The following is a 27,239-nucleotide window of genomic DNA, read 5'->3' on the forward strand; positions in this document are numbered from 1 at the left end:
ACATTTTTACATATTTATTATTATTAGTGAAAGGAAAAAACATGATGCATCCTTGGGGTATAAACATCAGGGAGCATTTTAAACTGTAACCTAGAATATTTGCCTCCATGTGTTTAAGGTAAAATACAAGCATTTTAACCTGTAAACCTAGTCAACCACCTTTATTGACTGGACGGTGCTGTGGGTCTGGGAGTGAGATTTCGCACTGTGTCCTGAAGGCCTCGCACTGATAGCGTTAGAAAATTGGTGCAAAGTTCGAGGATATTTAGCAGCAGTAGCTTGAGGTATGGTTTGCTGAAACATACAAGAAAGAAGCAGTTACTTTTCCTGTCCCATCTCATGATCTCAAACAAGTCCATAACATTAGCAAGGTAAACCAGATACTCAAAGAGACTTCTAAAAAATGTTTCCAGTAGATCATCAAATAAAAAGTGAAGCAACTGCTCAACTAGTAACTTTTCTATTTTTTCTCTGTAAATTGGAAAGTCAACTGCCCTACCTAGCAACTTAAAAGCTTTAAGAATGAAGAAAAGCCCTGCTGTGTCAGACTGCAGAAGCCTGTTTAGTCCCGTGTTCCATTCTCAGTGGCCAACCAGATGCCTGAGGGAAACTCATATGCAGGGCATGAACTCAGCAGCAATTTTCTCACTCCAAAGCAACTGGCATTTAGAAGTATACTGCCTCTGATCCTGGCCCATGCCTATTATTAATTATTATTATTATTACTACTACTACTGATGTAAGTCACTTTGGGAAGATGTGGATTCTCTAAGGCCTCATATACCTAACATCAATGCTCTCTGCAGAAACGGTTATTGTGGCAGCGGCAAACTTTTACACATTAGATGGATGGCAACTCCATGGTATTTTCAGTGCCTCCTGAAGATCTTCCTCTTTCCATATGCTTTTAAAGTGGATTATTTTTATCCCAGTCTGCATCTGTATTGGAGCTATTTTTAACTATTTTAACATATGGAATTGTTTTTGATTGATTCAAAAATGGAGTTGTTTTAATTGCTTTTATCCCCTTCTTGTTTTATGGTTGTAGCTGTTTTCATAATTGTGTATTCCATAATGTGGGCCATTATGGGAAAAGGTAAGAAATCTAATAAATGGACAAATTAATAATAACACTACCCGGAGAGCACATAGTCAAGGAGAAATTCAAGCCAGGAATTTTCTGATTTGCAGCTGCGCAGATTATGCATCACACCTGTTCACAAACTCCCCATCAAAAAGCACTATAAACTTTTGAACTCTCAATTTCAAGTCAAACATCCATCCTCATGTATTCTACAGTAGGTAAGCTAGGTTCCCTCACATATTCTTTCTTTGTATTCAAGATGTACAGTCTCTTCAGTGAAAAGGTTGCAAAAAAGTAATGATTCCAGCAGAAATGGGAGTATGTTCCTCTCCTGCTGTCTTCTCAGACAAGCAGCCTGACTGACAGATTATCATTAGGAAAAGTAGCACCATAGTACAGCCAAGCCTGTTCTTATAGCCTTTGGTCCTGCCTATATGTGTCCACTTAAACGCAAAAACATACATAGTGATTGACAAGAAACATTGCTTTCAAAAAGCTTTAGATGACCTTTGTTACAAGCTGTAGTTTAAGGAAACTGGCAGGAGAGAAAACATGAGTCCAAGTGGCATCTGGACCTTTCGACGTACTGAAAGGTAAGGAGTAGGGTGAAAAGGATAGAGAACAAACATGAAGCTCCAAAAGGAATTAAGAATCACCTTTGAAAACTTCAGAGTTTATTCCAAGACTCTTATCAGTTATGGCAAAAAAGGCATTTGGTATCTCAGAACCAATAAACTTTGTCAAGATTTCCTACAGTTTCAAGGCCTGACATTGAATCTTTCTCATTTGGACTTCTTCCTCCATTTTTTTCCAATTCTATGCTTGTTCTGCTGAAAAGCATAACCCAACAGCCTGGTTTATGCATACTGCTAAACTATGGTCCAATGGTATACGCACAAGCTTCAGGCTAATGGACTTCCTTGCGCCCCAAACATCTTGTGGCTATTCCAGACAGGGGGTGGGGGGGAGACAACGGCACACAAGCCTAAGAACTTTGCATGTAACACAGAACCATAGTTTAGTCCCACTCCAAAAAGGCCCCTGTAGAGTGATACGCTTGCAAGATGCAACAAAAACTCAGTCTTTAGTTCAGCAGCAAATGGTATGAGAAACCTCTTTCTGGGCTCTAACAGCTTCAGCTGCAGGAGTGGGCTCATGTAACTGCTCATTCTCCTATAAAACAAGAATTCCCTGGGCATAGCAAACAAGATATAAAGAGAATAGTCCAAGCCTTCTTGACATACTAGCATTATAAATGCTAGTTTTGTGGAGCATTCCAACATGCAAGCCCTGCAGTTTGGAAGAGGCTTCCCACCTTCTTGCTGCTTGTGGAAACAAGGCTTAAGATGTTCACCAGAACCATTATGGATCACCTCTTGATCATGCAAGAACATGGCTGACTGATTGCTGTCCATGGTGAAGGATTAAAATATAGTAAAAACACAGCTGGTTTAATGGGAGTATGTATGAGTTCAACATGATTTCAGGACAGGTATGGAGGGACTGCCATGTCCCGAGACAATTGCTCATAGTACTGCTGGTGTACTAATCAGACCAGACACCAGACAAACATATGGTCACCTCTAGCAGTTAACAATCAGATTCTAGTCCTGCCTCTAGCTTTTAGTAGAGACAGGTAACAGCTATTTTGAATTACCACAAATATAAGAGAAATAGTTCTCAAAACCAGCATATGGTTTGGGGGGGCAGGGAAGGCACTAGATGAAAAGTATAGCTTAGATTGAAATGCCACTCTCTCTTGACAGAAGGGTTAGAACTAAATAATACTGAGAGCAGAAATGCCCTCTACTTGAAGAGCATTGAAAAAACAATAGTTCATTGTGAGCAGTACCAGGTTTTTTTTTACCCCCACCTTTACTTTTAATATACAGAATCATACTTCCAAGTACCTGGGGTATTCCCCGAATTATGTAACAAACCATTATTTGAAAGTGGCCCCTTTGCTTCCAAATCAATAGAGAACTCAGGTGTCTACAGACAGAGGGATACTATTGCTTCCCATACAAAACTTAAAATAATCTATGCTTGCGTACTGGATCACTCTAGCTACCTTTTGTACTTGATATTTCAAACCGACACAGGAAATACAAACTTAAATCACGCAAGGAAAAAAAGGAAAAAGGCACACATTACTTAAACTTTAAATGACTTACTTTAGTGACTGGATGATGTTTTTCCACAACAACAGAATTCATGGGAGGAGAAACGCCCAACACGTCTAGGTTACTACAAATCCGATTCTTTAGTGCAAAATCAGACCGGCCAAAGAGTCTAGCAGTGATTGTCCTTCCAGCCTTCTGTTGTGCTGAAGTTACAACTCGGCCCGAGGACTATGACAGACAACATACAAATCCTAATTACACAGGGAGTAGTACATTGCTTTTTACAGTCAGATACCATTTACCAGCTATGTGCATCAAAAAACACTATTACCCTGTGTCAGGGAACTGGCATCGGAGCGAGAGGCGAAGGGGAGGCTCCCAGATGATGCTGGCGAAGGACCCAGCAGCAGGGGGAGAAACAGCTCAGTAGAGGGGGAAGCAAATCAGCGCAACACCAGAGATAAAGGGGGGCAGATGGGGGAATCGGAGAGAGGGCTCCAGGACTCTTCACTGGACATCAGTGAGGAGAGCACAGGTCCTCCGCTACCCACGCCCTCCCTGGCAGAAGACTCCCACGCAGTGAGAGGAGGAGGAGACTGGGTGTCAAACAGCTTTTATGTTGGAAGAGGTTTAAGAAACACCCACTGACGGATTCTGCCAGCGACTGAGGCAGCCACGATGAGAAGGGCTGTGCAGTCAGAAAGGTTTAACAAGGCAAATTAGCCTAGAGAGGCGCCAGTTTACGCACGAGTAACTCATACCCATTACACCCTGCAGCTTGGTGCCCAGAATATCTGCTCTCGTGTAGGCAAAGCCAACAAAAGTTGATTACCTGATGACTTCAATGTTTCACTGTCAATTTACTTGAGCCTGGGGCCAATTTATTTCAAAGGCAGCCATGCTGCCTCAACAGGGCACATACTGTTTTGCTGTGTGGCAGACACTACACAGGACTAAAAAGAGGGCTGGGCATTGCCCTAGCAATAGGGCACACCTCTCTTGCCCGCCACTGGGTATTTTAATATTCCTGAATTTCATCCCCCGGTTCCACTGAACTCAATGGAACTTACTTCCAAGTAGGCATATCTAGTGATACTACTACTACTACTAATAATTCATTTCATTTCTATACCGCTTTGTACTTTAAAGAAAAAAATCTCAAAGCAGTTAACAACCTACCTTAAAACACCAAATAAAACAATCCAGAATAAAATATTACTTAAGAAAGTCAAATATAAAGCATATATTCAAAGTGTACATTGAGTTGTTAATAATGTGGTTTGTTTACCAGTTTTGGAATGGACACAACGCCTGACCCTGTAGCAGCACCAGAGGCCAATACCATAGCAGCCGAGTCTAATCTGGTTTGGGAGGTGACCGCATGGCCATGGTGAGAAGAAAACTGCAAAGCAATGGGAGAAAGTTGCAACCGTCCAATTATAGGTTCTGTATCTCCAATTTCCCAGCCCAAATTATCTCCATAATGCATTAATCTGTTTTGTAGGAGACTAGCCCTGTAATGGGACGCGGGTGGCGCTGTGGGTTAAACCACAGAGCCTAGGACTTGCCGATCAGAAGGTCGGCAGTTCAAATCCCCGCGATGGGGTGAGCTCCCATTGCTCGGTCCCTGCTCCTGTCAACCTAGCAGTTCGAAAGCACGTCAAAGTGCAAGTAAATAAATAGGTACCGCTCCAGCGGGAAGGTAAACGGCATTTCTGTGTGCTGCTCTGGCCAGAAGCGGCTTAGTCATGTTGTACGCCAGCTCCCTTGGCCAATAAAGTGAGATGAGCACCGCAACCCCAGAGTGGGTCACGACTGAACCTAATGGTCAGGGGTCCCTTTACCCTTTACCTAGCCCTGAATCACCAGCATAACCTTAGCATAACCCACCCTGACTGATTCTTTTCCTCATCTTTTTCCAATATTGTACACCAAATTTTAAACACGTCTAGAATTACTGAAACTGGGAGTTTGCTCCTGCGCAAAGTTATAGATTGCATTTCCTTACTTACCAGATCCTCTACAGGAGCAGAGCCTGGAGCCGCAGTTAGAGGACGAGGAGTGGAAGGAGGAGGAGGAGGCGGTGGTGGTGGCGGCGGCGGCAAGGAGGAGGATGGGGGTAAATGCCGATCAAAGTGAGATGTAGGAAGCTTTGCTGTAGGACCACCAGAACTACCAGTGCCAGCACCAGGTTCTGTTCTATCTGATAGCTCAACCACTATAAACAAATTGCATGCAAACATTCAGAACTGAATTGCATTAAAAGAGTTAAATCACAAATTGTGATTTATTTATTTTTGCATTTTGTACTGAATTCAACAGAAGCCATGTAGCTGTATGAAGATTTAAAAAACTAAATACACTGCTTAATATGTGCTATTCAATTTAGAGTCACAGCAAAAAAGAGATCAGTATATTTACTCCAGTTTAGCACCCGTTGTCAACAAAACTGTATGATGAAGGATCTTCTAAGACAGAGGCCGGTCATTTGTTATCTATATAAATTTGGCAATTTACCGAGCAACTTCAATACATTAAAAAACCCAGATACTTTCTCCCGTGATAGTTGAATGAATGAAATCTTTATTGCTAAAAGCTGTAAGCCGTCACAATTGGTAAATGCTTTTCTAAGTGGTCTCCGTGATAGTTGCAAACCAGCTGAACAAAGGGGAAAGTACAGAAGTAAGCAAAGGGAAAGAAAATGTGCAAGCCTTCCTTGGTACCATCCCCATCAGGTTGGCAAAAATCACAGGGCAGTGCCTTTTCAATTGTGGCACCCCGATTATAGAACTCCCTCAACAACCAAGCTGTAACTTTTTTTGGCATATCAAACTGACATTTTAATTTCCCCTACCTTTCCCTTCTGTTACCAAGTATATTGTTTGCTCATTCCCCTTTGTAGAACTGCTTTTATATTCTGAAGTACATTTTGTATTTCTTTAATACAGTAGTTAATTGTTTTTAAGAACTGTAAAAATGCCTTCAGAACAGATTTGGCCAATAGGTGGAATATTTATTTTTAGATAAATATGAAGTTGAAATAAAAATTTAAAAAATTGTCCAGTAGCACCTTATAAACCAACTAAGTTTGTTCTGGTATAAGCTTTCATGTGCATGGTTAGTTGGTCTATAAGGTGCTACTGGACAATTTTTTTATTTCAACTGCATCAGACCAACACGGCTACCTACCTGAATCTAGATAAAAATGTAGTTATACATAGTTAGGCTTAGTTTCAGGTGTGTGTGTGAAGAATTAAGAGCAAGGGCTCTGTGGCACAATGGGCTTGGGTGTCTGGTTAACCAGAAGGTTGGTGGTTCGAGCCCACCCAGGGACAGCAGTGGGCAGAATTCCTGCATTGCAAGGGGTTGGACTAGATAAGGTCCCTTCAAACTCTATAGTTCTATGATGATCTCACATGGTAGATGCTTCAAATATGAGGAAGGTTTTCGTGATGAGGGTTTCAACAAAGAGAGAGGCAGTGGTATGCAAGAATTATTGAGAGACTTCCCAACAAAAGGGGCAAGCAAGGAACCTTTTGCCTGTTAAGCTAGGTTTATTTTCTTTTACCTGTGATCTCTAAGTGGTACATGGGCACTAGAAGGGAGGGACAGAAACTATTCTTTAAATTTAAGGAAGTAAAAGAGTTTTGCTCAGTGACACACCCATTAATCAAGAGCCGTCATACCTATTGGAAATATACTTTACAGACTAACTTATTCCAGAACCCAGCAGGATCAAAAGGCCATCAGTTGTTGCCAACTGTGTCTTTAATCACTGGAAATGGAACTAAGATATGGAAGATTAAATACAGTTGCTCTCGTTCAAGGACATGCAACCAGCTATTCTTCCTGAGAAATATTTCCACAAACAGCGACACCTTGTGTTATGTTGTGCCTTCTATTTAGAAGTTCAGTTCAAAACCATACTACCCAGGGAAATTAAGTTCCACTCCCATTCCTCATAATATCTGGAATATGAGAAAGCATTGTCCTCTTCAAGCTTCACTAATGAAGTGTCAAACTTGCATGCCTTCCCACAAGTAAGTTCATTTGCAAGTAGTATGAGCTGTTGGGCTTTCCTGCTTGCTGTATACACTTGCCAATATCAACAGAGGGAAAACAGATGTGGCAAGAAACGAAGTCACTCTATGGCCAATGCTAATATATAAAGCAGTCATGAGACAAAGGGACACATAAAAATGAAACAGCACTGGTGAGGACCTTGGAAAGTGTCCGCAGACACACGCAATGTTTCCGGTTACTCTTGCCATAAAGCTTTTTCTAGGACTAGAGTGACACCCTGTGGCAAGCTAGGTACATCAGATTTAAAAATAATTACGGTATTTCAATTATTTAGCCATTTGTACTACAGTCGTACCTCAGAAGCCGAACGGAATTTGTTCCGGAAGTTTGTTCGACTTCCAAAACATTTGGAAGTCTGGAACATTTGGTGATTGTAAATTTCAATAAAAATCTTTTTTTTAAAAAAGGAAAAAAACCAAGGTGCGGCTTCCAATTGGTTTCCAGTTGTACAGGCAAGCCGGAAACAACAGCGGAGGCCGCGCTGGATGCTTGGCTTCCAAAAAAAGGTTCGAAAACCGGAACACTCACTTCCGGTTTTTATCATTCGGGGAGCCGAGATATGACTGTATTCTGATGGTGGTCCTTGAGAAGAAAAGGAAAACGGCAACCTCCTTTATTTAAGGAAATCTAGCAACAAGAAGTAGCAGGAGGAGGAATGTATATCCGTCACGTGTAGAGAGAGACGTTACCCAACCCATTTGGGTCATCAGCAACCGTCTCAAATTGGACAAGAAGCTGTCAGATGACACAGGAACGGATGAGCCTTGCCCCTTTTACATTAACATTGTAATCAGGGGTTGTGTATATGTTCCTTTAAACCAAGGAAAGGAGAAGCTGACACATTTTGAGAATCTGAGGATTAACATTAGGAACCAACACTAGGCCCGTGATTAGTCTGTTCGTAATTCATTTGGGGACAGTGGGTGGCAAAACAGTCTTTAGACCCGGGGGCCAAATCTGGCCCTCTAAGCTTCTGCATCAGGCCCTCAGGACTCTCAGTAGTTCCTTCTCCAGGACACACTCCCCACTGGTCCTGCTGCAAGGCCTCCTTGAGAGGTTTTGCCTGGCTAGAATGTGTCTTTGAATGGTGATGATGCCTCTTGGCTGCCTTGATGGACAGTGGGTAGAAACCTCTGACTTTTCCATAGCTAGAATGTAGCTTAATGGAAGTAAGTTAAGAGAGACAGTTATCGATCCATCTGCTTATGCCTCTGTCTACCACTGCCATGTGACCCACCCCTCTCCAAAAGGGCTCCTGTGTGGGAACGTGGCCCTTGACCGAAAAAGAGATTTTCCATATCTGCTCCAGACCCTTCAATGCACCCAGCCACTGGTCACTCTTTCAAAGGTGTGTCTCAGGCCCTACCTCCCTCAGATCTTCATTTTCTTGCCAATGGCAGGTGGAATAACAGAAAGGGCTTGATTCAGTGGCTGCAGGCTTTTTGAAGGCCCTAGATATCATTGTGTCCCATGACAATACTTTTTTATATCCACACTACCAGGTTAAGATGATTTAAATGTGCAAACACTGCATCTCAACATTTGTTTCTTCTAGAAGCACAGCTAAGTCTTTTACAAACAGTAATTCCTTTGGAATAACCAGGGGTGGGTGAGAGAGAAGCAAGAGAGTAACTGCTTTTTGCAAATGCATTTCAAGGAGGCAAGGAGGAAGTGGTCATATAGTGGAAAGGAAAGCGGAAAACAGAAATTATGGGCTGTTAAGACAGGATCATTTTGTTAGAGAACTGATTCTTTAAGGACTAAACTGTTTACACATTTATAATCAAATATAAACATGGAGCTTCTCTCTGCATGGGCTTTCCCATTCCCTTCACTGCCCTCCAATAGTAAATAACTGAACTGATGCAGTGTTGCAGTTTTGATTCAACCATTTATCCTCCAGTATGACTGGATAATCAACTTAATTTTCCTGATACAGATAGGTAGCCGTGTTGGTCTGCCATAGTCAAAACAAAAAAAATTCCTTCCAGTAGCACCTTAAAGACCAACTAAGTTAGTTCTTGGTATGAGCTTTCGTGTGCATGCACACTTCTTCAGATACCTGGAAGGAATTTTTTTTGTTTTAATTTTCCTGAGAAATTGAAATCAGAACAAATGCACAAGTTATCCATAGGCATGCTGATGCTAGCTGGTAGTATTTGCTTTCCTTGTTATACTCACCATGGTCAAATTTGAACTCTTTGCCCTGAAATATGGTCATTGCTTCCAGATTCAATGCACAGACTCCACGCATGAAGGCCTTCTTCATAGCATCTTCATAATCATGTCTTTTGTTCTGCATTTCCATGAGCTCAGATTTCGACTTCTCCAGTGCAATATTTAACTAGCAAGGAAACAAAAGATGTCTAACAAGTGTATTTTGGGGCCATTTCTCTTACAGAAAGTCTTGAGAGATATTGAGATTAGGTACGTATACTGCAGGGTACTGGCCCTTTGTGGCAAAAAGGAGATGGGAGAACTATATCATCACCACCACCATTAGAGACTTAAAATAGGCTAATGCTCGGAAACTGCAGTGAGGACTGGAGTGCAACTCACATTGCCAGGTGCAGCTTTAAATAGCTGGAAGAGGGAACTCGATAGCACAGAAGTGGCATGGAGACAGGGGTGAGAGAGATGGCTATAGGCATTCAACATAGGAGCAGACCACCTTGCTCTGAATTTTCATTTCAAGGCTGGTGTTAAAAGCTGTGAAATGACTAACAACATTTCAACGCAGCAAATAGCTGTTTATTTTGAGCATTTGACCACAAACACTACAGTGAACTCCCTGAATATATGCTTCTGTGGTAGCAAAGTCTCTCTTACATTCCTTATAGCCTCTCTGATTTTCAGGCTGATCACTCAACTTTTCCTTCACTACTTGGATGTTATGAAATCTCAGCACACTTAATTACTACAACTCACTTGAAGCTAAATTCCTCAGTCTCATCAGATCTGCTTTTGAACAAAATAAAGCACCAGAAGCCATAACAAAATCCAAAGCTAGGACCGATTTTTGTTTGACTTTATTATGGCCTCAATACTGCTTACTATAACAAAGGCTTAAAAATAAATAGTAAACCCTCATAGTTAAAATACTTTCACTGTATGGGCAAACACTGCTTCCTGCTCCACCAGAGAAATGATGCCTTTTTTAGATTGGTTCATCAGGAAAATAGTCCTTTAGAAATTTCCTTACCTCTTGAAGTTGACTTTCATAGGTATTGGATAGCGAAACACGTACAGATTCAGCACTTGATTGACAAGCCCTTTCCACAGTTTCTTTCCATTTTACATGGATGCGAGAGCGCCAAGTTGCCCAAGCTTTCTTCAATAAACCCATTTCATATAACCGATCAGCCAGTCTATTTGTGTACATCTAGAGAAGGAGTGAAAATCAGTGTCAGGTCTGAAATTCCTATTCATTAGTCAGCTGCCTTATGTCAACAGGGCACAAAACAGGTTTGCATCTGCTCTGGCTAAGCTGTGATTAAATCACTCCAGCATTCTTCTAGTGCAGTAAAAGCAAGATGGAGGTTTTTGGGATATATATTGCCATATTTAACCCACAGCGTTGCCTAACAAGTGCTGGGCTAGTAAGACCCGAGGCGTTCCTGCTAGGCTTGGTAGGAATGGAGATAAAGAAAAAAGATCACAAATTGTTCCAATATGCAACAACGGCAGCAAGGGTCCTAATAGCTAAAAACTGGAAACAAGAGAGTCTACCGACAATGGAGGAATGGAGATCCAAATTACTAGACTATGTGGAGATGGACAGGATGACAGGAAAAATTAGATATATAAAAGATCAGAGGTTTGTTGAAAATTGGGAAAGTTTTACGAAATATCTGGAAAGCTTAACCGATGAACAGATAACACTAGCGGGTTTCAAAGGTGCTTTGTAAGAAGTAAAGGGTAATGCCAAAAGAAAACGGACGAACGAGAATGACTTATGGCATTACAAACAAAGAAATGCGGACTTATTGTTTATTGTAGTATGGACGATTCGTGGAAAGGCCGAAGGAAGTCTTTTTCTTTTACATTTTTTGTGAAACAATAAGAGTACTGATATAGTTTGTTTTGTATTTTGATTTATGTAAACCAATAAAAAATTATGCATGGAAAAAAAAAACAAGTGCTGGGCTAGTGGATGTGCTGGTGTTAAGTCATGTTAGAATTCAGACAAAGATGCTTAGTTGCTACTGAGTAGCAAAAAGGGTTAATGAAATACCTTTTAATTTTTCCATGCATATTGTCTCATGGGAACAAGATCCAAGCATAATCTTTTCAGTGCAAGATGTTACCTTTGCATTGCCCCACCTGTCGATAGCTCAGTTAGTTGCTTCAAGGAAAAGAGGGCACCAGTTTCCAAGAAGACAGATTGAAAACTGCAGATTTGTTCAGTTTTTTGTTCATCTTACTTTAAAGGAAGTATTTTGTTTGTTTGTTTAAAAGAATCAAGACATTCTTCATCGACAGGCCCTGCAGGAGTTCTAATCCTTAGAAATTCAACTATCAACATTCATGTTTACCTCATGTCTGGCATCTTGTTTGCCCATGAAATGCTGAAGGCGCCACTTTGAGAATTTCTTCATTAGCTCTATTCTGTCCTTTTGTTTCTCAATTGCATGTGTCAAATTGGCAATTATCTAAACAAAGCAAAGTGAAGAAAATGGGGAAAATGCATAGAGGACATTTATCAGCTGCTACACAGTAATTTTTAGGGACGCGGGTGGCGCTGTGGGTTAAACAACAGAGCCTAGGATTTGCCGATCAGAAGGTCGGTGGTTCGAATCCCTGCAATGGGGTGAGCTCCCGTTGCTCGGTCCCTGCTCCTGCCAACCTAGCAGTTCGAAAGCACGTCAAAGTGCAAGTAGATAAATAGGTACCGCTCCGGCGGGAAGGTAAACGGCGTTGTTGTGCGTTGCTCTGGTTCAACATAAGCGGCTTAGTCATGCTGGCCACATGACCCGGAAGCTGTACGCCGGCTCCCTCGGCCAATAAAGCGAGATGAGCGCCGCAACCCCAGAGTCGGCCATGACTGGACCTAATGGTCAGGGGTCCCTTTACCTTACACAGTAATTTACTTAATTTGATCCAAAAAAATCTGACAGACAGTGCCATTAAAGCACTACCTGCAGTTCCCTTTCATAGCAGGCATCTCACCCAATGCCAATCACCATTCAATGGTGGCATAAGCAAATAGTAAGAAAATGGCTGGCAACCCACAAATACATTAACTGAACAAGACATAATGATTTGGTGTTAGGAATCATCTCAGCAGCCAAGGAGGAAAAAGGGATTCAGCCTGCAGGTAAACCTTTCCTTGTTAATTAATTAAATTTCTACTCTACTCTTCTTCTCAAAGGAGGCCAGGGTGTCAAACAATTGATAAAACATCTTAAAATCAATTCCAATATCGAGGCAGACCAAGAAAGATCTCAGCTCAAAAGGCTGGTTGAAAGAGGAAGGTCTTCAGTAGGGGCTGAGAATGTGCCTGTATAATATTGAAGGGGAGGGGCCACAACACTAAAGGGCTGATTCCTGCATTGGGCGGAACAGACCTGATAGAAGCACACAACTCCCTTGTTGCAACAACTCCGATGGCTACCAGTCTGTTTCTGGGCACAATTCAAAGTGCTGCTTATCACCTATAAAGCCTCGCAAGACGAAATTAATCCGTTCTGCGAGTCTCTTTCGTCTTGCGAAGCACGGCTATTAGCGGCTTAGCGGCTATTAGCGGCTATTAACGGCTTAGCGGCTTTAAGAAAAAGGAAACAAACTCGCAAGAACTCGCAAGATGTTTCGTCTTGCAAAGCAAGCCCATAGGGAAATTCGTCTTGCGGAACAACTCAAAAAATGGAAAACTCTTTTGTCTTGCGCGTTTTTCGTCTTGCGAGGCATTCGTCTTGCGAGGTACCACTGTATATGGCTCAGGTCCAGGCAATCTGAAGGACCATATTCTCTCACATGAATCTGCCCACAGGCATGTTTGGTGGGAGCGTGGGAGAGGACCTTCTCAGTGGCTGCTCCCAGGCCTTGAACTCCCTTCCTAGAGAGGCTAGACCCCTCTTTGTTGTCCTTCCGCTGGCTGGTGAAGACTGTTTTATTCCAGCAGGTTTTGGGGAACCAATTGCTCTTAAGGAAAGAACTCTTGATAGTGTGCTGTACTGTTGCTGTTTCAGTGTGAGTATGCATGTTTTCTATCTGCATTTTAAAAGGGGTTTTTCACATAGTTTCTTTTTAATTATAACCTTTTATATGTTTTTAGCTATGTGTGTTTTCTCTGTACAGTTGTACCTTGGAAGTCAAACAGCTTAGTTCCCGTTTTGGCTCCCAAACGTTGCAAACCTGAAAGTTACTATTCCAGTTTGCAAACTATTTTTTGAAGCTGAAGGTCTGACAGGGCTTCCGATTGGCTGCAGGAGCTTCCAAGGTACGACTGTATTTGTTTTAGTGTTTGTGAGCTGTCTTGAGTCCTAGTTCTGGGGAAAAGGCAGGATATGAAGGAATGAAGGAATGAATAAAGATAAAGGATGGTGTCCACAGGAGACCCTCACCTACAGAGAGATTGACTGGGTATATAAGGGGCAATGCGATCTTTCAGGTTCCTAGTTCCAAGCTGTATAGGGCTTTATGCACCCAAACCAGCACCTTGAACTTAGCCCAGCAGCTAATTTGCAACACTGTAGGAATTGTTACAATAAATTAGCAAAAAGTGTTACCTCATCTTTTCGCCCTATTGAAATTTCATATGTATGGAGCAGTTCCTTCAGGTTCTCCATCTGATTGGTCAATTGTCTCACATGGGCTGCATGTTTCTCCCTTTCTTGTCTCAATTCTAGCGTGTGATGTTCAATGAAATGAAGCTTCCATTTCCTCAGTTCGGTCAGAACATTGGTCTGAAGAATTAAAGGGGGAAGTTTAGTGAAGAAATTGAACTAACCCTAGCCCATCAAACACATACAATGAAGTGTAACACTGCTATTATAGAAAGTAGTTCCACATTCCACAGAAAAGTTAAACGATAATGCTGCATTAAGAAGTATGTGCGAGCAGAAAGAGGACAGCATATCTTTTTCACATGCCACAACACACATTCAGGCTCTCTGGTACATGACATTTATTTATTGTTCATGAAAGTATCTATATACTGCCTTTCCGCAAAATATCAGGGTGATGCACAGCAATAAAAAGCAGTATGGAACAATCATTCAAATGGCTGGCTCACGTTTAGGTGTCAGCTTTGAACATCTAAATTCATGAACCCATAGAACCTATGCAGGGCCTTCTCTGAAGAGCAGTTAAATTAGAACATTGGACCACAAGAGCCCAGTATCACAGAAACACAAGGCAGATGGTTTTGTTTTTTTACTTGCTTTGATATGCGAGTCCAATGCAAATGGCTCATTCAAATGCCAATCTTTTCATATACGTTTCACTCAGGTAATCCAATCTTAAGAAAGCAGGAGTGTAATTATATTTTGACAGCTGTTGTTCAGAGTTCCAAGTGGAGGGAATTTGGTTTCTAATCTGCAGTTCAGGCTGTTTTCTGTTCAGAGGGACTTGGAGCCTTAGGCTCTATTCTCAGCGGACATCAATGTGTGCCGTTTGGGAATACCACTCCCATCAGCCCCAGCTGGCTGGTCAGTGATCAAGTGGATGATGGGAACTGTAGCCCACAACATCAGGAGGATATCATATTGACTAACCTTCCTTTAACTAGACACGATGCACAGCCACTGAGACTACAGCACTTCAAAAAAAAGAAGTGGTAGCAGAAAAGCAATATTAGAAGAAGAATTTAGAGCAGCAGAGTCCTCTTGTCTATTTGCGTGTGAAGCTCCACTGGGGAAGAGCAGCTGGGGCTGGGTGTCTTAGAACAGCGAAACAATGGGTAGGCAAAAAGTCCTGCCCCCACCTACTCCTACAGTCTAAATTTGCTGCTTCTGAAGCGGTTTTGCTATTTAAAAAAAACAGCACAGTATCTTTCGTTGGGGTTTATTACACACAGATTCTCAGTTGCTTTCCTTTTGGAACAACCTTTCTGACATGACTAACTTTTGAGACCAAAAGATCTTTTTTTTACACACGAAAGATGTGTTCAAATGCCACTCAATCAAGGTTGGTTCTTTAATCTTATAAAACCCAGCAGAAGCAGTGATAAAAGGAAACATTTCTAGAACAGGGGATTTTGTTCCGAGGGCTGGCGCAAGAAGTTGCACAAGCTGACGTGGGCAGACCGCACCATCTCTTCTTGCTTCCAGCTTACCTTGCATTGCCACTGTGTTAGTGGTAGCAGGATGTCATGGTATTGACGGAGAATGAAGGGGAGGAGGAGAGACAGGCAGAGGAAGGGGGGCAGGAAGTGGCGGTGGAGGAAAGAAGGGAAAGCCAGGAGGAGGGACAGCTCACAGATGCTGGAACACAGCCTCAACACCGCACAGGAAGTTCTGGCACAGACAGTGAAGCAATGCCTGTTCCGTCTGCCCAGGAAAGGAGAGTGTTAAAGAGGAGGGAACAGAGACATCACATGAAAATTCCACGTCTTTTCTGTTGGAGAAGGGGCGGGCGTAAGGCACTCCAAGAATCTGAGCCGGAGGATTCGGACGCATGATTGTAACGTGCTGCTTGTACATATGTAAAATAAAGACTGTATATATGTATCTCTGAGTGAGCAGAGGCATTTCTTGCGGAGAGTGTTCACAAGCCATCACACAGGACTGGCAAGATCAGTGCCATGAAGAGGGGCTTGGGTGGATAGGCAGCAGTGGTGGCCAGTGGGGAGGAGTAGCCATGGTAGTGGCATATGGGGAGGAGCATGAGCCACACCCCTCCCAATCTGCCACCTGAGCCATGTGGCTCAGTACTGCTCAGGTAGGTCAAGGCCCTGCAAACAGTACAGGATTTGACTTAGAGCCTCTTGAAAACACCACTTTGTTTTTCTTGGCCAAAGCACTCACCATGCATTTCCCATGCACATTTTGTCACTAAATATTCAAAATGTTGCAAAAGACAAAGCTATCTGCAAGATGATTTTATAATTAATGCAAAGTTAAATACCTTAAGACTTCCACTCCAGAGATCAAGTATGCTCTCTATTTGGGTCACTCTTTCATCCGAAAGGCTTAAATCAGTCACATTTGACTCTTGAATATCTCTTTGACTAGATGAGGACCCTTCTGAAGAGCTGTCTTCTGAACGGACTGGGCAAAGACCCCCCACGTTCGTACGAGCCGGCTCCTTTATTGCTGTTGAAACTGAAAAAATGAAAAAAATGAAAAGGGCATTTAGATTTTCCACATCCTATCACTGAACTTACTTGGTGCAAGTCAAACAAAAGGTTTACAAAGCCAGTGTTGGCTTTTTTCAACACAGCAAAAAGTACTGTGGCATCTTAATTGGAAAACAAATTTATTACAGGGTATGCTTTCCTGGACTAGAGTTGACTTCATTAGATGCCTTAGTACCTTCTGTTGCAGCAACAGACTAGCACAGTTGTTGCTTAGAAAGCTTTTGCTGATCACTGTAAGCAAGCTATTTGACCTTAAGAGACTGATACCTTAAGCCCACCCCGGGAAGTCGCCATTTGCTAAACCATAGTTAATGGCTTCCTGCTATGTCCTAACACAGAAATTATATACTGTACATAGTTGAACCACAATATAAAGAACCCCTTTAACAAAGATGGTTTCCACAGCAAAACATTTCTTACACCTTCCCCCAATGGTAGCAGAAACTATTTAAAAACAGGGGGGGGGGAGAGAGGCAGTTTTGAGATTAAGCGGAAGGGATATTTATCATGGGGTGGTGGTGGAAGAGGCAATGCTCCATTCCATGTAAGGATCACCCCTCATGCTTCTCTACATAGTAGCTATTCTAGAAATACATACACTCGACAGACCATAGGCTGGACACTGAGCAAACTTGCAGGTAAAACTGTGTGTTAACCGTCAGTTCAAACCCCTAGGCACCCATCAAGTTAGCCTGGGCCAGACACTATTTCAGCATAACCACAGCATTTATTTGAAAAAGAAAAGCATGAAACCCCTATGTGCCGTATCTGTAAACTGAACCTTAAAGAGAGTTTTTAAGCAGTAGATACACGAGTCAACATTTTATTTCTCACCCCAGTTACCGTATTTTTCGCACCATAGGACGCACTTTTTCCCCTCCAAAAATGAAGGGGAAATGTGTGTGCGTCCTATGGTGCGAATGCAGGCTTTCGCTGAAGCCTGGAGAGTGAGAGGGGTCGGTGCGCACCGACCCCTCACGCTCTCCAGGCTTCGCGGACCTCTTCGCAAGGAGCGGGAGCACTCCGGCTCCTTGCGGAGAGTTGCCAGCATGCCGAAGCCTGCGCGCGCTGAGCTCAGCGCGCCCAGGCTTCGCGGACCTCTCCGCAAGGAGCCGGAGCGCTCCGGCTCCTTGCGGGGAGTTGCCAGCATGCCGAAGCCTGCGCGCGCTGAGCTCAGCGCGCCCAGGCTTCGCGGACCTCTCCGCAAGGAGCCGGAGCGCTCCGGCTCCTTGCGGGGAGTTGCCAGCATGCCGAAGCCTGCGCGCGCTGAGCTCAGCGCGCCCAGGCTTCGCGGACCTCTACGCAAGGAGCCGGAGCGCTCCGGCTCCTTGCGGGGAGTTGCCAGCATGCCGAAGCCTGCGCGCGCTGAGCTCAGCGCGCCCAGGCTTCGCGGACCTCTACGCAAGGAGCCGGAGCGCTCCGGCTCCTTGCGGGGAGTTGCCAGCATGCCGAAGCCTGCGCGCGCTGAGCTCAGCGCGCCCAGGCTTCGCGGACCTCTCCGCAAGGAGCCGGAGCGCTCCGGCTCCTTGCGGGGAGTTGCCAGCATGCCGAAGCCTGCGCGCGCTGAGCTCAGCGCGCCCAGGCTTCGCGGACCTCTCCGCAAGGAGCCGGAGCGCTCCGGCTCCTTGCGGGGAGTTGCCAGCATGCCGAAGCCTGCGCGCGCTGAGCTCAGCGCGCCCAGGCTTCGCGGACCTCTCCGCAAGGAGCCGGAGCGCTCCGGCTCCTTGCGGGGAGTTGCCAGCATGCCGAAGCCTGCGCGCGCTGAGCTCAGCGCGCCCAGGCTTCGCGGACCTCTCCGCAAGGAGCCGGAGCGCTCCGGCTCCTTGCGGGGAGTTGCCAGCATGCCGAAGCCTGCGCGCGCTGAGCTCAGCGCGCCCAGGCTTCGCGGACCTCTCCGCAAGGAGCCGGAGCGCTCCGGCTCCTTGCGAAGAGTTGCCAGCATGCCGAAGCCTGCGCGCGCTGAGCTCAGCGCGCCCAGGCTTCGCGGACCTCTCCGCAAGGAGCCGGAGCGCTCCGGCTCCTTGCGAAGAGTTGCCAGCATGCCGAAGCCTGCGCGTGCTGAGCTCAGCGCGCCCAGGCTTCGCGGACCTCTCCACAAGCAGCGGGAGTGCTCCCACGGCTTGCAGAGAGCTGCCTGTTTGCGGGCTGGGGTCGGGGGAAGCTCGAGCTTCCCCCGCCCCAGCGCCGCGCCTGGGGGGGGGGAAATAATTTTTTCCCCTTTATTTCCCCCCCCCCCAAAATGGGTGCGCCCTATGGTCCGGTGCGCCCTATGGTGCGAAAAATACGGTAAGTTATACCTTCTATCCTTGTTGTCCGAGTAGATGTAGCAAAATCAGAAGGTCTTCCTTGTTTCCTCCGTCTCACTGCTGCAGTTTCATGTCTGCGCTCATCCATTACTGGACTTATTCCTGTTTCAAATATGAGGATTGACCAGATTTGCATAGGCTGGTATAGGGCACTTCAGAACACCACTAATGAAAATAATCTTATGCTGGAAACTGAAACTAGGATTGCAACACTAACAAAATGGTCCCAATATGCTCTCCTAGTACTGTTAGAATGGAAGCAAGCAGTAGCAGGACTGCAGTCTTGGTGTAACTAACTATGCGCTAGAGCTCCCCAAAGCCTTTGAGTTGAGGAAGAAGAACAAGCAATTTATTTGTGTGTGTTCCAAAGTCTGTTACTTCCCGCTGAAAGGGAAATTTCACTAAATGCTAGATTTACTGGGTGAAAAATAAAATAAATGCCAAGCATTAGAAAATCACAAGGTGCTGCTAACAACACAGTAGAAAGTTTGGCAATATATTTTCAAAGACAAGAGATAAAGTCAGCTTTAACACAGATCCACTGAAGTGCAACAGTTCAATACTGGAGGACCAGCACCTTAGGAGAAACCAGCACTTAACCGCCTGGAGATGAGTCACTGCTGCTCAGTAATTTATTGCATCAGTCTTACAAGTTTTCAGATTTAATTAACTAAGCAGATAACACAGGACAGGAAATTAAATTTTAGTGTTAAAACCATTCAAATGCTAGATTTAACAATGCAGCCTGTTTTATTCTGATATTTCTTCTTTATAGGACAGGAAGCTTCTTTGAAGATAATTGTTATCCTTAGATCTATCATTTCAAAGGAAGGCTTGTTATTAGTAATTGGAGTTCTCCCACCAAAGCATACTAGATTTAATCCACAAAACAGGTTTTTCAGTTCGAAATTTTTGCAAAAGCATCAACTCTTCTGGATGCTCACAGTACTAAAACTCTACAGCTTATGAGACGATGGCAATCCCAAATGCAGAGTTCATAATTCTAATGAAAAGCAGATGTGTACTGGGTAAAACCAGGCAGATAAAAAATAAAAGGTCAATATTCCCCATAACGTTTCTACATACTTGCTGCTTTGGATGACCAGGCTCCATAAAGCTGGAAATATGCCAGTCCAGGTTGCAGTATCCATGCCTACATGCCCCAATCCCTGGGAATTCATGCCCTTTTTCTATGCATTTATTTGTGGGAGGTCACAAAAGCACTCCACCTACAGACATCCCATGATAAGGGAATATGACCATCCTTTTCAAGACTGGTTTTATGCTTGATACTCATGCCTTTGTTAAACACTCTCAGACACAAGGGCCCTTGAAACAGGAGAGGACTGCAGAAGTGACTTTCAGGTGGTTGAATCTAACCGAGTCATTGTAAGAGTGGAAGAACTTGCAAGAAGAGAAGAAGAGTTTGGATTTGATATCCCGCTTTATCACTACCCAAAGGAGTCTCAAAGCGGCTAACATTCTCCTTTCCCTTCCTCCCCCACAACAAGCACTCTGTGAGGTGAGTGGGGCTGAGAGACTTCAAAGAAGTGTGACTGGCCCAAGGTCACCCAGCAGCTGCATGTGGAGGAGCGGAGACGCGAACCCAGTTCACCAGATTACGAGTCTACTGCTCTTAACTACTACACCATACTGGTTCCCCAATGTGTTGGGGAACCCCGATCAGATTTTGGGGGATGCAGTGGGTGAGGGGAAATTCTGCTGTGCAAGCTGAAGTTGTTCACTCCCTCAGTGACTTCACTGGATCCAACCCAGGGTTTTGTTCTACATATTTTAGAAGGGGCCATTTTGCATACGCATTCAAGAATGTACTTCAGCCACAAAATTAAACTCTTGTCAGTTCCTTCTTCAATGAACATGATCTAATGTGAAGGCTGCCTGCTTGGTAATTGTCTTGCAGGCAAAAACTAAAAATTTCATCACCTACTAGACACACTCACTAGAGAAGAATGAGCTGGGCTCATGCAAGACGCTGTTAGGCTCCAATGTTAGCTCAGCAGTAGGAAAGCCACTGTGATCTCCAGATGGTTTGAGGAGGAGGAGAAATTCCTAACGGTGTTTCGTCATACAGGTTGGGCTTACTACAACTGCAGCTAATCTGATATTAGCTTGCAAAAGTGTTCCCTCCCCATTAAGGATGTGAGTACATATCCAGTAGCAGACCATCTTACAACTGCTCTTAGAACTACTGTAGAATTCTAGAGTCTTGCAATAATTTGAATTCTAGCAGTTTTGCTGCTGTACATAATTTGTTGTTTAAAGGTCTATTTTGTGCAACGTCTTCAGACTCATGCTTGCTCAGTGACAAAAGGACCAATTTACCCTCAAGTGCTTGTCCCTCACTTGGCATACAAGGCTAGTAAAATATGTTTGCATGTGCAGACCCTGCAGTAAAAACTCAAGACGGCATCATTATCTAAACCTTTTATTTTGTTGTCTATGAAATGAAACTGTGGAACTTCAGGAACCTGCCTCAGCTCAGAGGGGGCAGGTCCACCCCCTATTTTTCCAGTTTTCCCCCAGACCTTCATATCACTAGTCAAGCTGATAGTGAAGCAGAACTGCATCCATTTGAAGACGTAAGAATCATAAGAGGTCCTGAAGCCAATGTATGTATGAGTAAAACCAAGTCCTAGTAAGAACTGCTGCATGTCTTAAGATTCTATAAATCTTGCCACTTCAAACTGTCCTAGTTTGTTTTTCTTGCAAAGTAAATAAACAAACTTTTGTAATTTTGAATAAATGCCTGTAAAAATTGGAACTATAGGGATGTCATACTTTCTGAATGCCTTGAAAGATTAAAGGCATTAACATGAATTAAAACTATTTCACATTTTCAAAAGGAAACAATATTAATGCAAATGTTACTTTTCAAAATGCCTCAGGATATATATATTGTTAACTAAAAACAATGTCAGAAACAAATCATTAAAAGTCAATCACTCCTGTCTTCCAAGAAAGAAAAATACCACAAGGCGCCAGATTATAGGAACATAATGACTAGATAGGAAGAATTAAATGTTCAGCTTGGCCAGAACTAGTCTACTCTGCTTAGCAAACGTATAAAAATATAGCACATATATAAACTGACAAATGAATATGTGCTATGAAATCTCCTTGAAGTAAATCATATTATGAGTTAACATGTTACCATGAATTAGATATCATGCCAATGGGAAACTCTGAATAATTTTAGAATGCTTCGTTGAAGATCAGGTAAAGTACGAGTATATTTCATGTGGGACAACACAAAGTCATCCTCATCTGGGTTATGAGGTTTACTTGGTAGCAGAGCATTTGAGCATGAAAAAGAGTTCAGGTTTAATCCTGGGTATACAGTGCAGATAAATAAAACGTTGCCAACCTTTGCAATATGCTCACATACCAGTCAAGGTAATCTATTTCAAAATATAAGGCATGGGAGGGCCTTCATTCTAATCACTAGTAACACCCTTTCCTGCACTGGCATTTCAGAGAGTTGGAGATACCTTCCTTTCATAAAAAAAAAAATCTTCCCTTATCTCCTGATAAATATCCATTTTCTATCACAAGTTACCTGCAGACTGCTGGCGAACCTCTATGCGATCCGACTGCCGTAATACACTTGGTTCAAACTTTGGGGTGACTACAGCATAACGAAGCAGCTCTTCATATTCATCCTGTCATAAAAGGACCACAAGACTGAATGTCAAAGGGAGCGACTGGGTTGAGTGCGCCAGTTTGCGCCAGTTTACTGTGTAGGAAGGCTATTATCACGCATTCTGCTTTTGCTATCTCATATTGTTTGGGAAATTGTCTTAATGTATTCATTGTACTTTTATTGTATCTTTCTATGCATTAATATTTTGTTTGCCACTTAGGGGGCCGTAACGTAACGCAAATAATTGCGAAATTTGATGCCAAATCAAAAGTTCAAAATGCGGGAAGTTTAACTTGCTCTCTTTCTATTTCCATCCTTGCTCATTGCTTTTCCCATACAAAGCAGGCTACTGGTCTCAAGGTTTCCCTGCTTGCCAAATCTCTTAGCTGCTGAATGGAGAAAGACATGGCTTCTGGGATCCTTCCACCGCTCAGCCCTCCTATCCCCCCCCCACTGTGATAGCTTGTTGGTTTTTCAAACATTCCCAATATTTAAATTGAGCTACTGTATTAACACACATTATGCTCAAGACTACAACAAAACTGACAAAATCATATAAAAAAACCCCCACAGCACCACCAAACACACAAACAAATTCAAAATTAGGTACTACTTTAAGGCATTACATGGTAACAGCCCATTAAACAATTCATCAAAATGTAACTGATGAAAAACCAATCTCAAAACAAATAGGTTCATAATTACCACGTGTTATAGAGAGAAAAATACGGTAATATCTGCGTGTTATAGAGAGAAAAATACGGTAAAACACATATCTCACCTAACACAAAAACTAATACTGTGACCATAAGCACACTTACTAGGTATCAAGCACCAGAAAAGCAGCACATTTAAAAAGGACAGAATATAGTTGCCAAGAAATTCATATGACGTAAGAAGTACGCAGTGCACTTGTGGGGCCAGCATCTCAACCTCCTCTCTTACCTGGGCCAACCTAAGTCCTTTCTTAGCTATCCCAAAAGTGAGGGCTCTGGGATCTGATGATAAGGATCAGAATACAGAGCCTCACCTTCATTTAACCACCAGGGAAAGAACCCGCCACCTGCAGTGGCTTCATGGAAAATACCCATGCAATGGACATCACTGCTGGTTTTGCACCCAACAGTGGATGTTGACAATAATATTTAATAGTAGGAGTAATAATTGCAATAATAATACCTAGGGGGAGGGTTGGATTCACAGGGCTTCTGTCTCTTTGGTGGTGGCAACTGGTAAGCAGATGATAAGAAGTGTCTCACAAGTCTTCTAAATTGTTGCTGCTGAGCTTAGTCCTTGATAGCAAAGCTACTGAGAGAAGGCAACACTATTACGGTAACTACTTCAACCACCTCAGGGCCTATTATCAGCAGGGGAAACCTTGTTGGGGCTGCTGCCTCTGGCTGCTGCCTGGTTGGAATTGGCCTGTGACAGGGCATTCTCAGTGGTGGTTCCTCATTTGTGGAATGTGCTCCCTGGTGAGGTGTACCCACCTCCCTAATTACTGACTTTCAGAAGAAATTTTAGAACATTCCTGTTTATTACCAACATTTGATGGCTAAAAGATACTGGCCAGGGCAACCTTGACATTAGGAACTGTGAGATACAATAGCTTTTAAATGTTTTAGATGTTCTAAATATTTTTAAATGTTTCTTATTTATTTATTTTTAAATTGTATTGTTCAGTCATTTTGATGTTTGCCACCCTGGGTTCTTTTGGGAAGAAGGGTGGGACAGAAATTTAATAATATTACTTACGACACAGCTTCTGCAATATTGCCACTCAGAAGCCACTTCAGCAATCATCCTGAAACAGACAACCTTTTCACCCAAGTACTCACACTCAGAGTCAACAAGGTGGCTCTCCCTCTCTGAAGGGCTGACACCCAAACGCCCACTCATGACTGAGAAAGTGTGCCTTCTTGATGGGCTAAGGATCTGGTTTCCTCAGGAGAGCTACGGTCAGGGAGCAGCCAGCATTCAAATTATGCTAACTTGGGCCTGTGCGTAGCCATCAGGAGGATTAGACCCACTGATCTGTAGTCCAAATGTGCCAACATTCCTGGTTCCTAACAGCACGCTTTGAACAAACATGTGCAGAGTGCCACTCAGAGCCCTGGCTGCTGGTCCACATGCCAGCCTTACCTAAGCCTAGTGTGGCAGAGTTGTGCCCACCCTTAGATGAAAATACATAGCAGAAGACTAGAAATTTGAGCATCCGATTGTGGCCGTTATAAAAGGTCGACATGCTGCATTTATTTACGGAGATGTACATTGTACTACACTTATTCTTCTCTGCAGACATTTTGTACTGTTTCATTTTGCTAGACTTACTGGTTAATAGGATCTAAATGAAAGTTAACAGTTCTTAAGACATGCACTTTTAAAAAACATTGCACAATTTCCAAAAACTATTTCTAGCCTACCTGAAGTTCTGAAGAAACAGAGCTCCCTCGATCAGAGTCTTTTGGCAAAACTGGACTTGTGCTGTTCTCTTCAGATGATGACATCCCACACTAAGGTATACCTATTTTAAAAAAAAATCCAGAGGGTGAACTTCATTTTTTATCCAAATCACTTTTCTTCATATTGGCCAAACGTTCTTCTAAAACATTAATGGGCTCCAAACTTGAGGCAGGTAATCTTACGGGGTCACAAACTTTTCCATAACCAGTTCTAGTTCAATATTTGTGGTTCATTTGGGCCAGGAAGCAGAGTACTTCCTTACTTGCCACTCTCTTCCAAAAAAGTGTAATAAGGCTGGTTTTCTCAGAAGAATCTGCACTTCCTATTTACACTAACTAGAATACTATATTGAATAAGATCATAAGGGATTTTGTTGTACAAGTTAAGACCGACCATCATAATACATTCTAACACATATTCACAGATTAACTAGAAGGAAGTTAGCTTGCACTGCAGAATAACCTAATTTGGTCTATATAATCACCTTCTTTATACCATACACTAAGCTTCCACCCTCCAAATATGGAGCCTGCCAGAAACTCTTTCAAGTTATAAGACAGATCCAGCCTATGTGGCAAGAACCTGTTTTGAATAACTGTAAAGAGTCTTCTAAGGTCACATAAGCAGAATCTGCAGGTCTTGATTAAGACAAATGGAGTAGTTTACTGCTTTTGGGGAAGCATTACTCAAGTAAAGGTACCAACAGCATGCAGAAATACTCTTTCAGCTCCTATTTCAATCAAGCTTTTATCTTAATCAGCTCTAAAGTGTTGCTTAAGGCTAATGCACAACAGATGCAGACACAGGAGGTTAAGGCGGACATATTTCAATTTTATCCAGCTGTCCTGAAAATGTGCAAAGTAGCCAATTTATAGCACTTTATAGAGTGTTTAAAGCATATCACGCACAGTAACAAGAAGGCTGCAAAGAAGCTCATCTCCAAATTTCAAATAAGGGCATAAGAGAGGGAGACAGCAACTTTTCTATAGTCACTAAGTCAGCTCATATGGCTTAGGTTGGGAGTAAGAAACGACTGAGCTACCATGAGGGAAAAGTAGGTAACCAGGTTGCTTAGGCAACCCAACAGACTTAAAACACACACATGCACCTTCAAGCATGGGTCTGCTCAAGTTCACGGAATGTGAATTAAAGTGCTGTGAAAAAACATACGTTGTGCGCATTAACAACAGTAGTGTAAAAGGCATGTTAGCAAGCATTTTGTAGCAGGAAGGCTACTGGATTGACAATCACACCCATATGGTTTTTTTCTTTTTATTGTATTGGTCTTCAGTCAGCGGCAACATTATTTTTGATTACTTATTTATTTCTCACTACATTTACACCCCGCCATTGCCCCCCAAAGAGATCCAAGCAGCCTGCATGGTTCTCCCCATCCTCATTTCATCCTCTTAACAATCCTGTGAGGCAAGTTAGGCTGTGAGAGTGAGTGACTGGACCAGGCATAGGGAAACTCTACCCTCCAGATGTTTTCGGACTACAACTCCCATGATCCCTAGCTAACAGGACCAGTGGTCAGGGATGATGGGACTTGTAGTCCCAAAACATCTGGAGGGCCGAGTTTGCCTATGCCTGGACCAAGGCCACCCATCGAGTCGGGATGATGAAGCCTGCTCTCCTGTACAGCCCAGCCCTCTAACCACACGGGCTCAATTCTCACGCTCACCATCTCCTTTAACTCCTGCTTTCCTCTAGGCAACCCAAAAGAGAGCGTCGCTGGGTACACTGGTACAGGAAAGCCGCAGTTCTTACAGACCTACCTGGGAGTAAAGTCCCACTGTACTCAATGGGGCTTACTTCTGAGTAGGCACAAACAAGTGCATGCACTGTGAGTCGGGAAGGGGCCAACAGGCCTTAGGAGGCGCCAATTAGAAGGAAGTGCTGCGAAGAGTGCATTGCATGCACGGAGAGAAGGGAAGAGACGCTTTCGCCCCTCTAGGCAACGGGCAGATGCAGAATTTAGAATGGAGCCTATTGCGCGTCAGGACGCGAGGAAAGTGACGCGCCTCCGCGACCCGGTGCTTCTCCAGCCTGTCCCCGGCTCGAGGTCCCCGCAGCCCCTTCCCCCGAAAGCCGCCTCCCTCACCTGAGCAGCCTCCTCCGCTCCTCACCTCCCCAGCAAGAGAAGCCTGACAGTTTCAAACTGCCAGCCCGGAAAGAAAGGGCGCCTGTGATTGGTCCCCGTCCTCTTGTTAAAGACCCG

The 27,239-nt window shown here is 43.5% G+C and overlaps 1 protein-coding gene across 6 annotated transcripts; it reads right to left on the bottom strand.

The window, feature by feature from the left end:
* On the bottom strand, window positions 1–27,239 carry POC5 (POC5 centriolar protein). Of its 6 annotated transcripts, none has more exons than XM_081929398.1 (14): window positions 27,123–27,199; window positions 26,127–26,172; window positions 24,979–25,079; window positions 22,472–22,574; window positions 18,886–18,996; window positions 16,357–16,553; window positions 14,019–14,195; window positions 11,826–11,942; window positions 10,493–10,672; window positions 9,472–9,634; window positions 5,220–5,425; window positions 4,496–4,609; window positions 3,259–3,435; window positions 1–294 (listed from the first exon to the last, which is right to left on the bottom strand). In XM_081929398.1, the coding sequence occupies exons 3-14, from the start codon at window positions 25,060–25,062 to the stop codon at window positions 148–150; spliced, it is 1,776 nt and encodes a 591-aa protein (XP_081785524.1). In that variant the 5' UTR covers window positions 25,063–25,079; window positions 26,127–26,172; window positions 27,123–27,199; the 3' UTR covers window positions 1–147. The 6 variants fall into 6 exon arrangements, with proteins under 6 accessions (XP_081785524.1, XP_081785526.1, XP_081785523.1 ...); XM_081929400.1 differs by lacking the exon at window positions 27,123–27,199 and adding an exon at window positions 26,797–27,109; XM_081929397.1 differs by lacking the exon at window positions 26,127–26,172 and having other exon boundaries at window positions 27,123–27,239.

Source organism: Podarcis melisellensis (assembly GCF_964234715.1).
Source record: "Podarcis melisellensis genome assembly, chromosome: 11".
In the NCBI taxonomy this organism is placed as follows: domain Eukaryota; kingdom Metazoa; phylum Chordata; class Lepidosauria; order Squamata; family Lacertidae; genus Podarcis; species Podarcis melisellensis.

Excerpts from the sequence above, each read along its gene's own strand:
- POC5 (XM_081929397.1), bottom strand. The coding sequence starts at position 25,062 with ATGTCATCATCTGAAGAGAACAGCACAAGTCCAGTTTTGCCAAAAGAC. Across the intron at positions 22,575-24,978 it reads CTGTTTCTTCAGAACTTCAG|GATGAATATGAAGAGCTGCT; the intron begins GTAGGCTAGAAA and ends CTTTTATGACAG. Across the intron at positions 16,554-18,885 it reads TCGGACAACAAGGATAGAAG|TTTCAACAGCAATAAAGGAG; the intron begins GTATAACTTACC and ends TCATTTTTTCAG.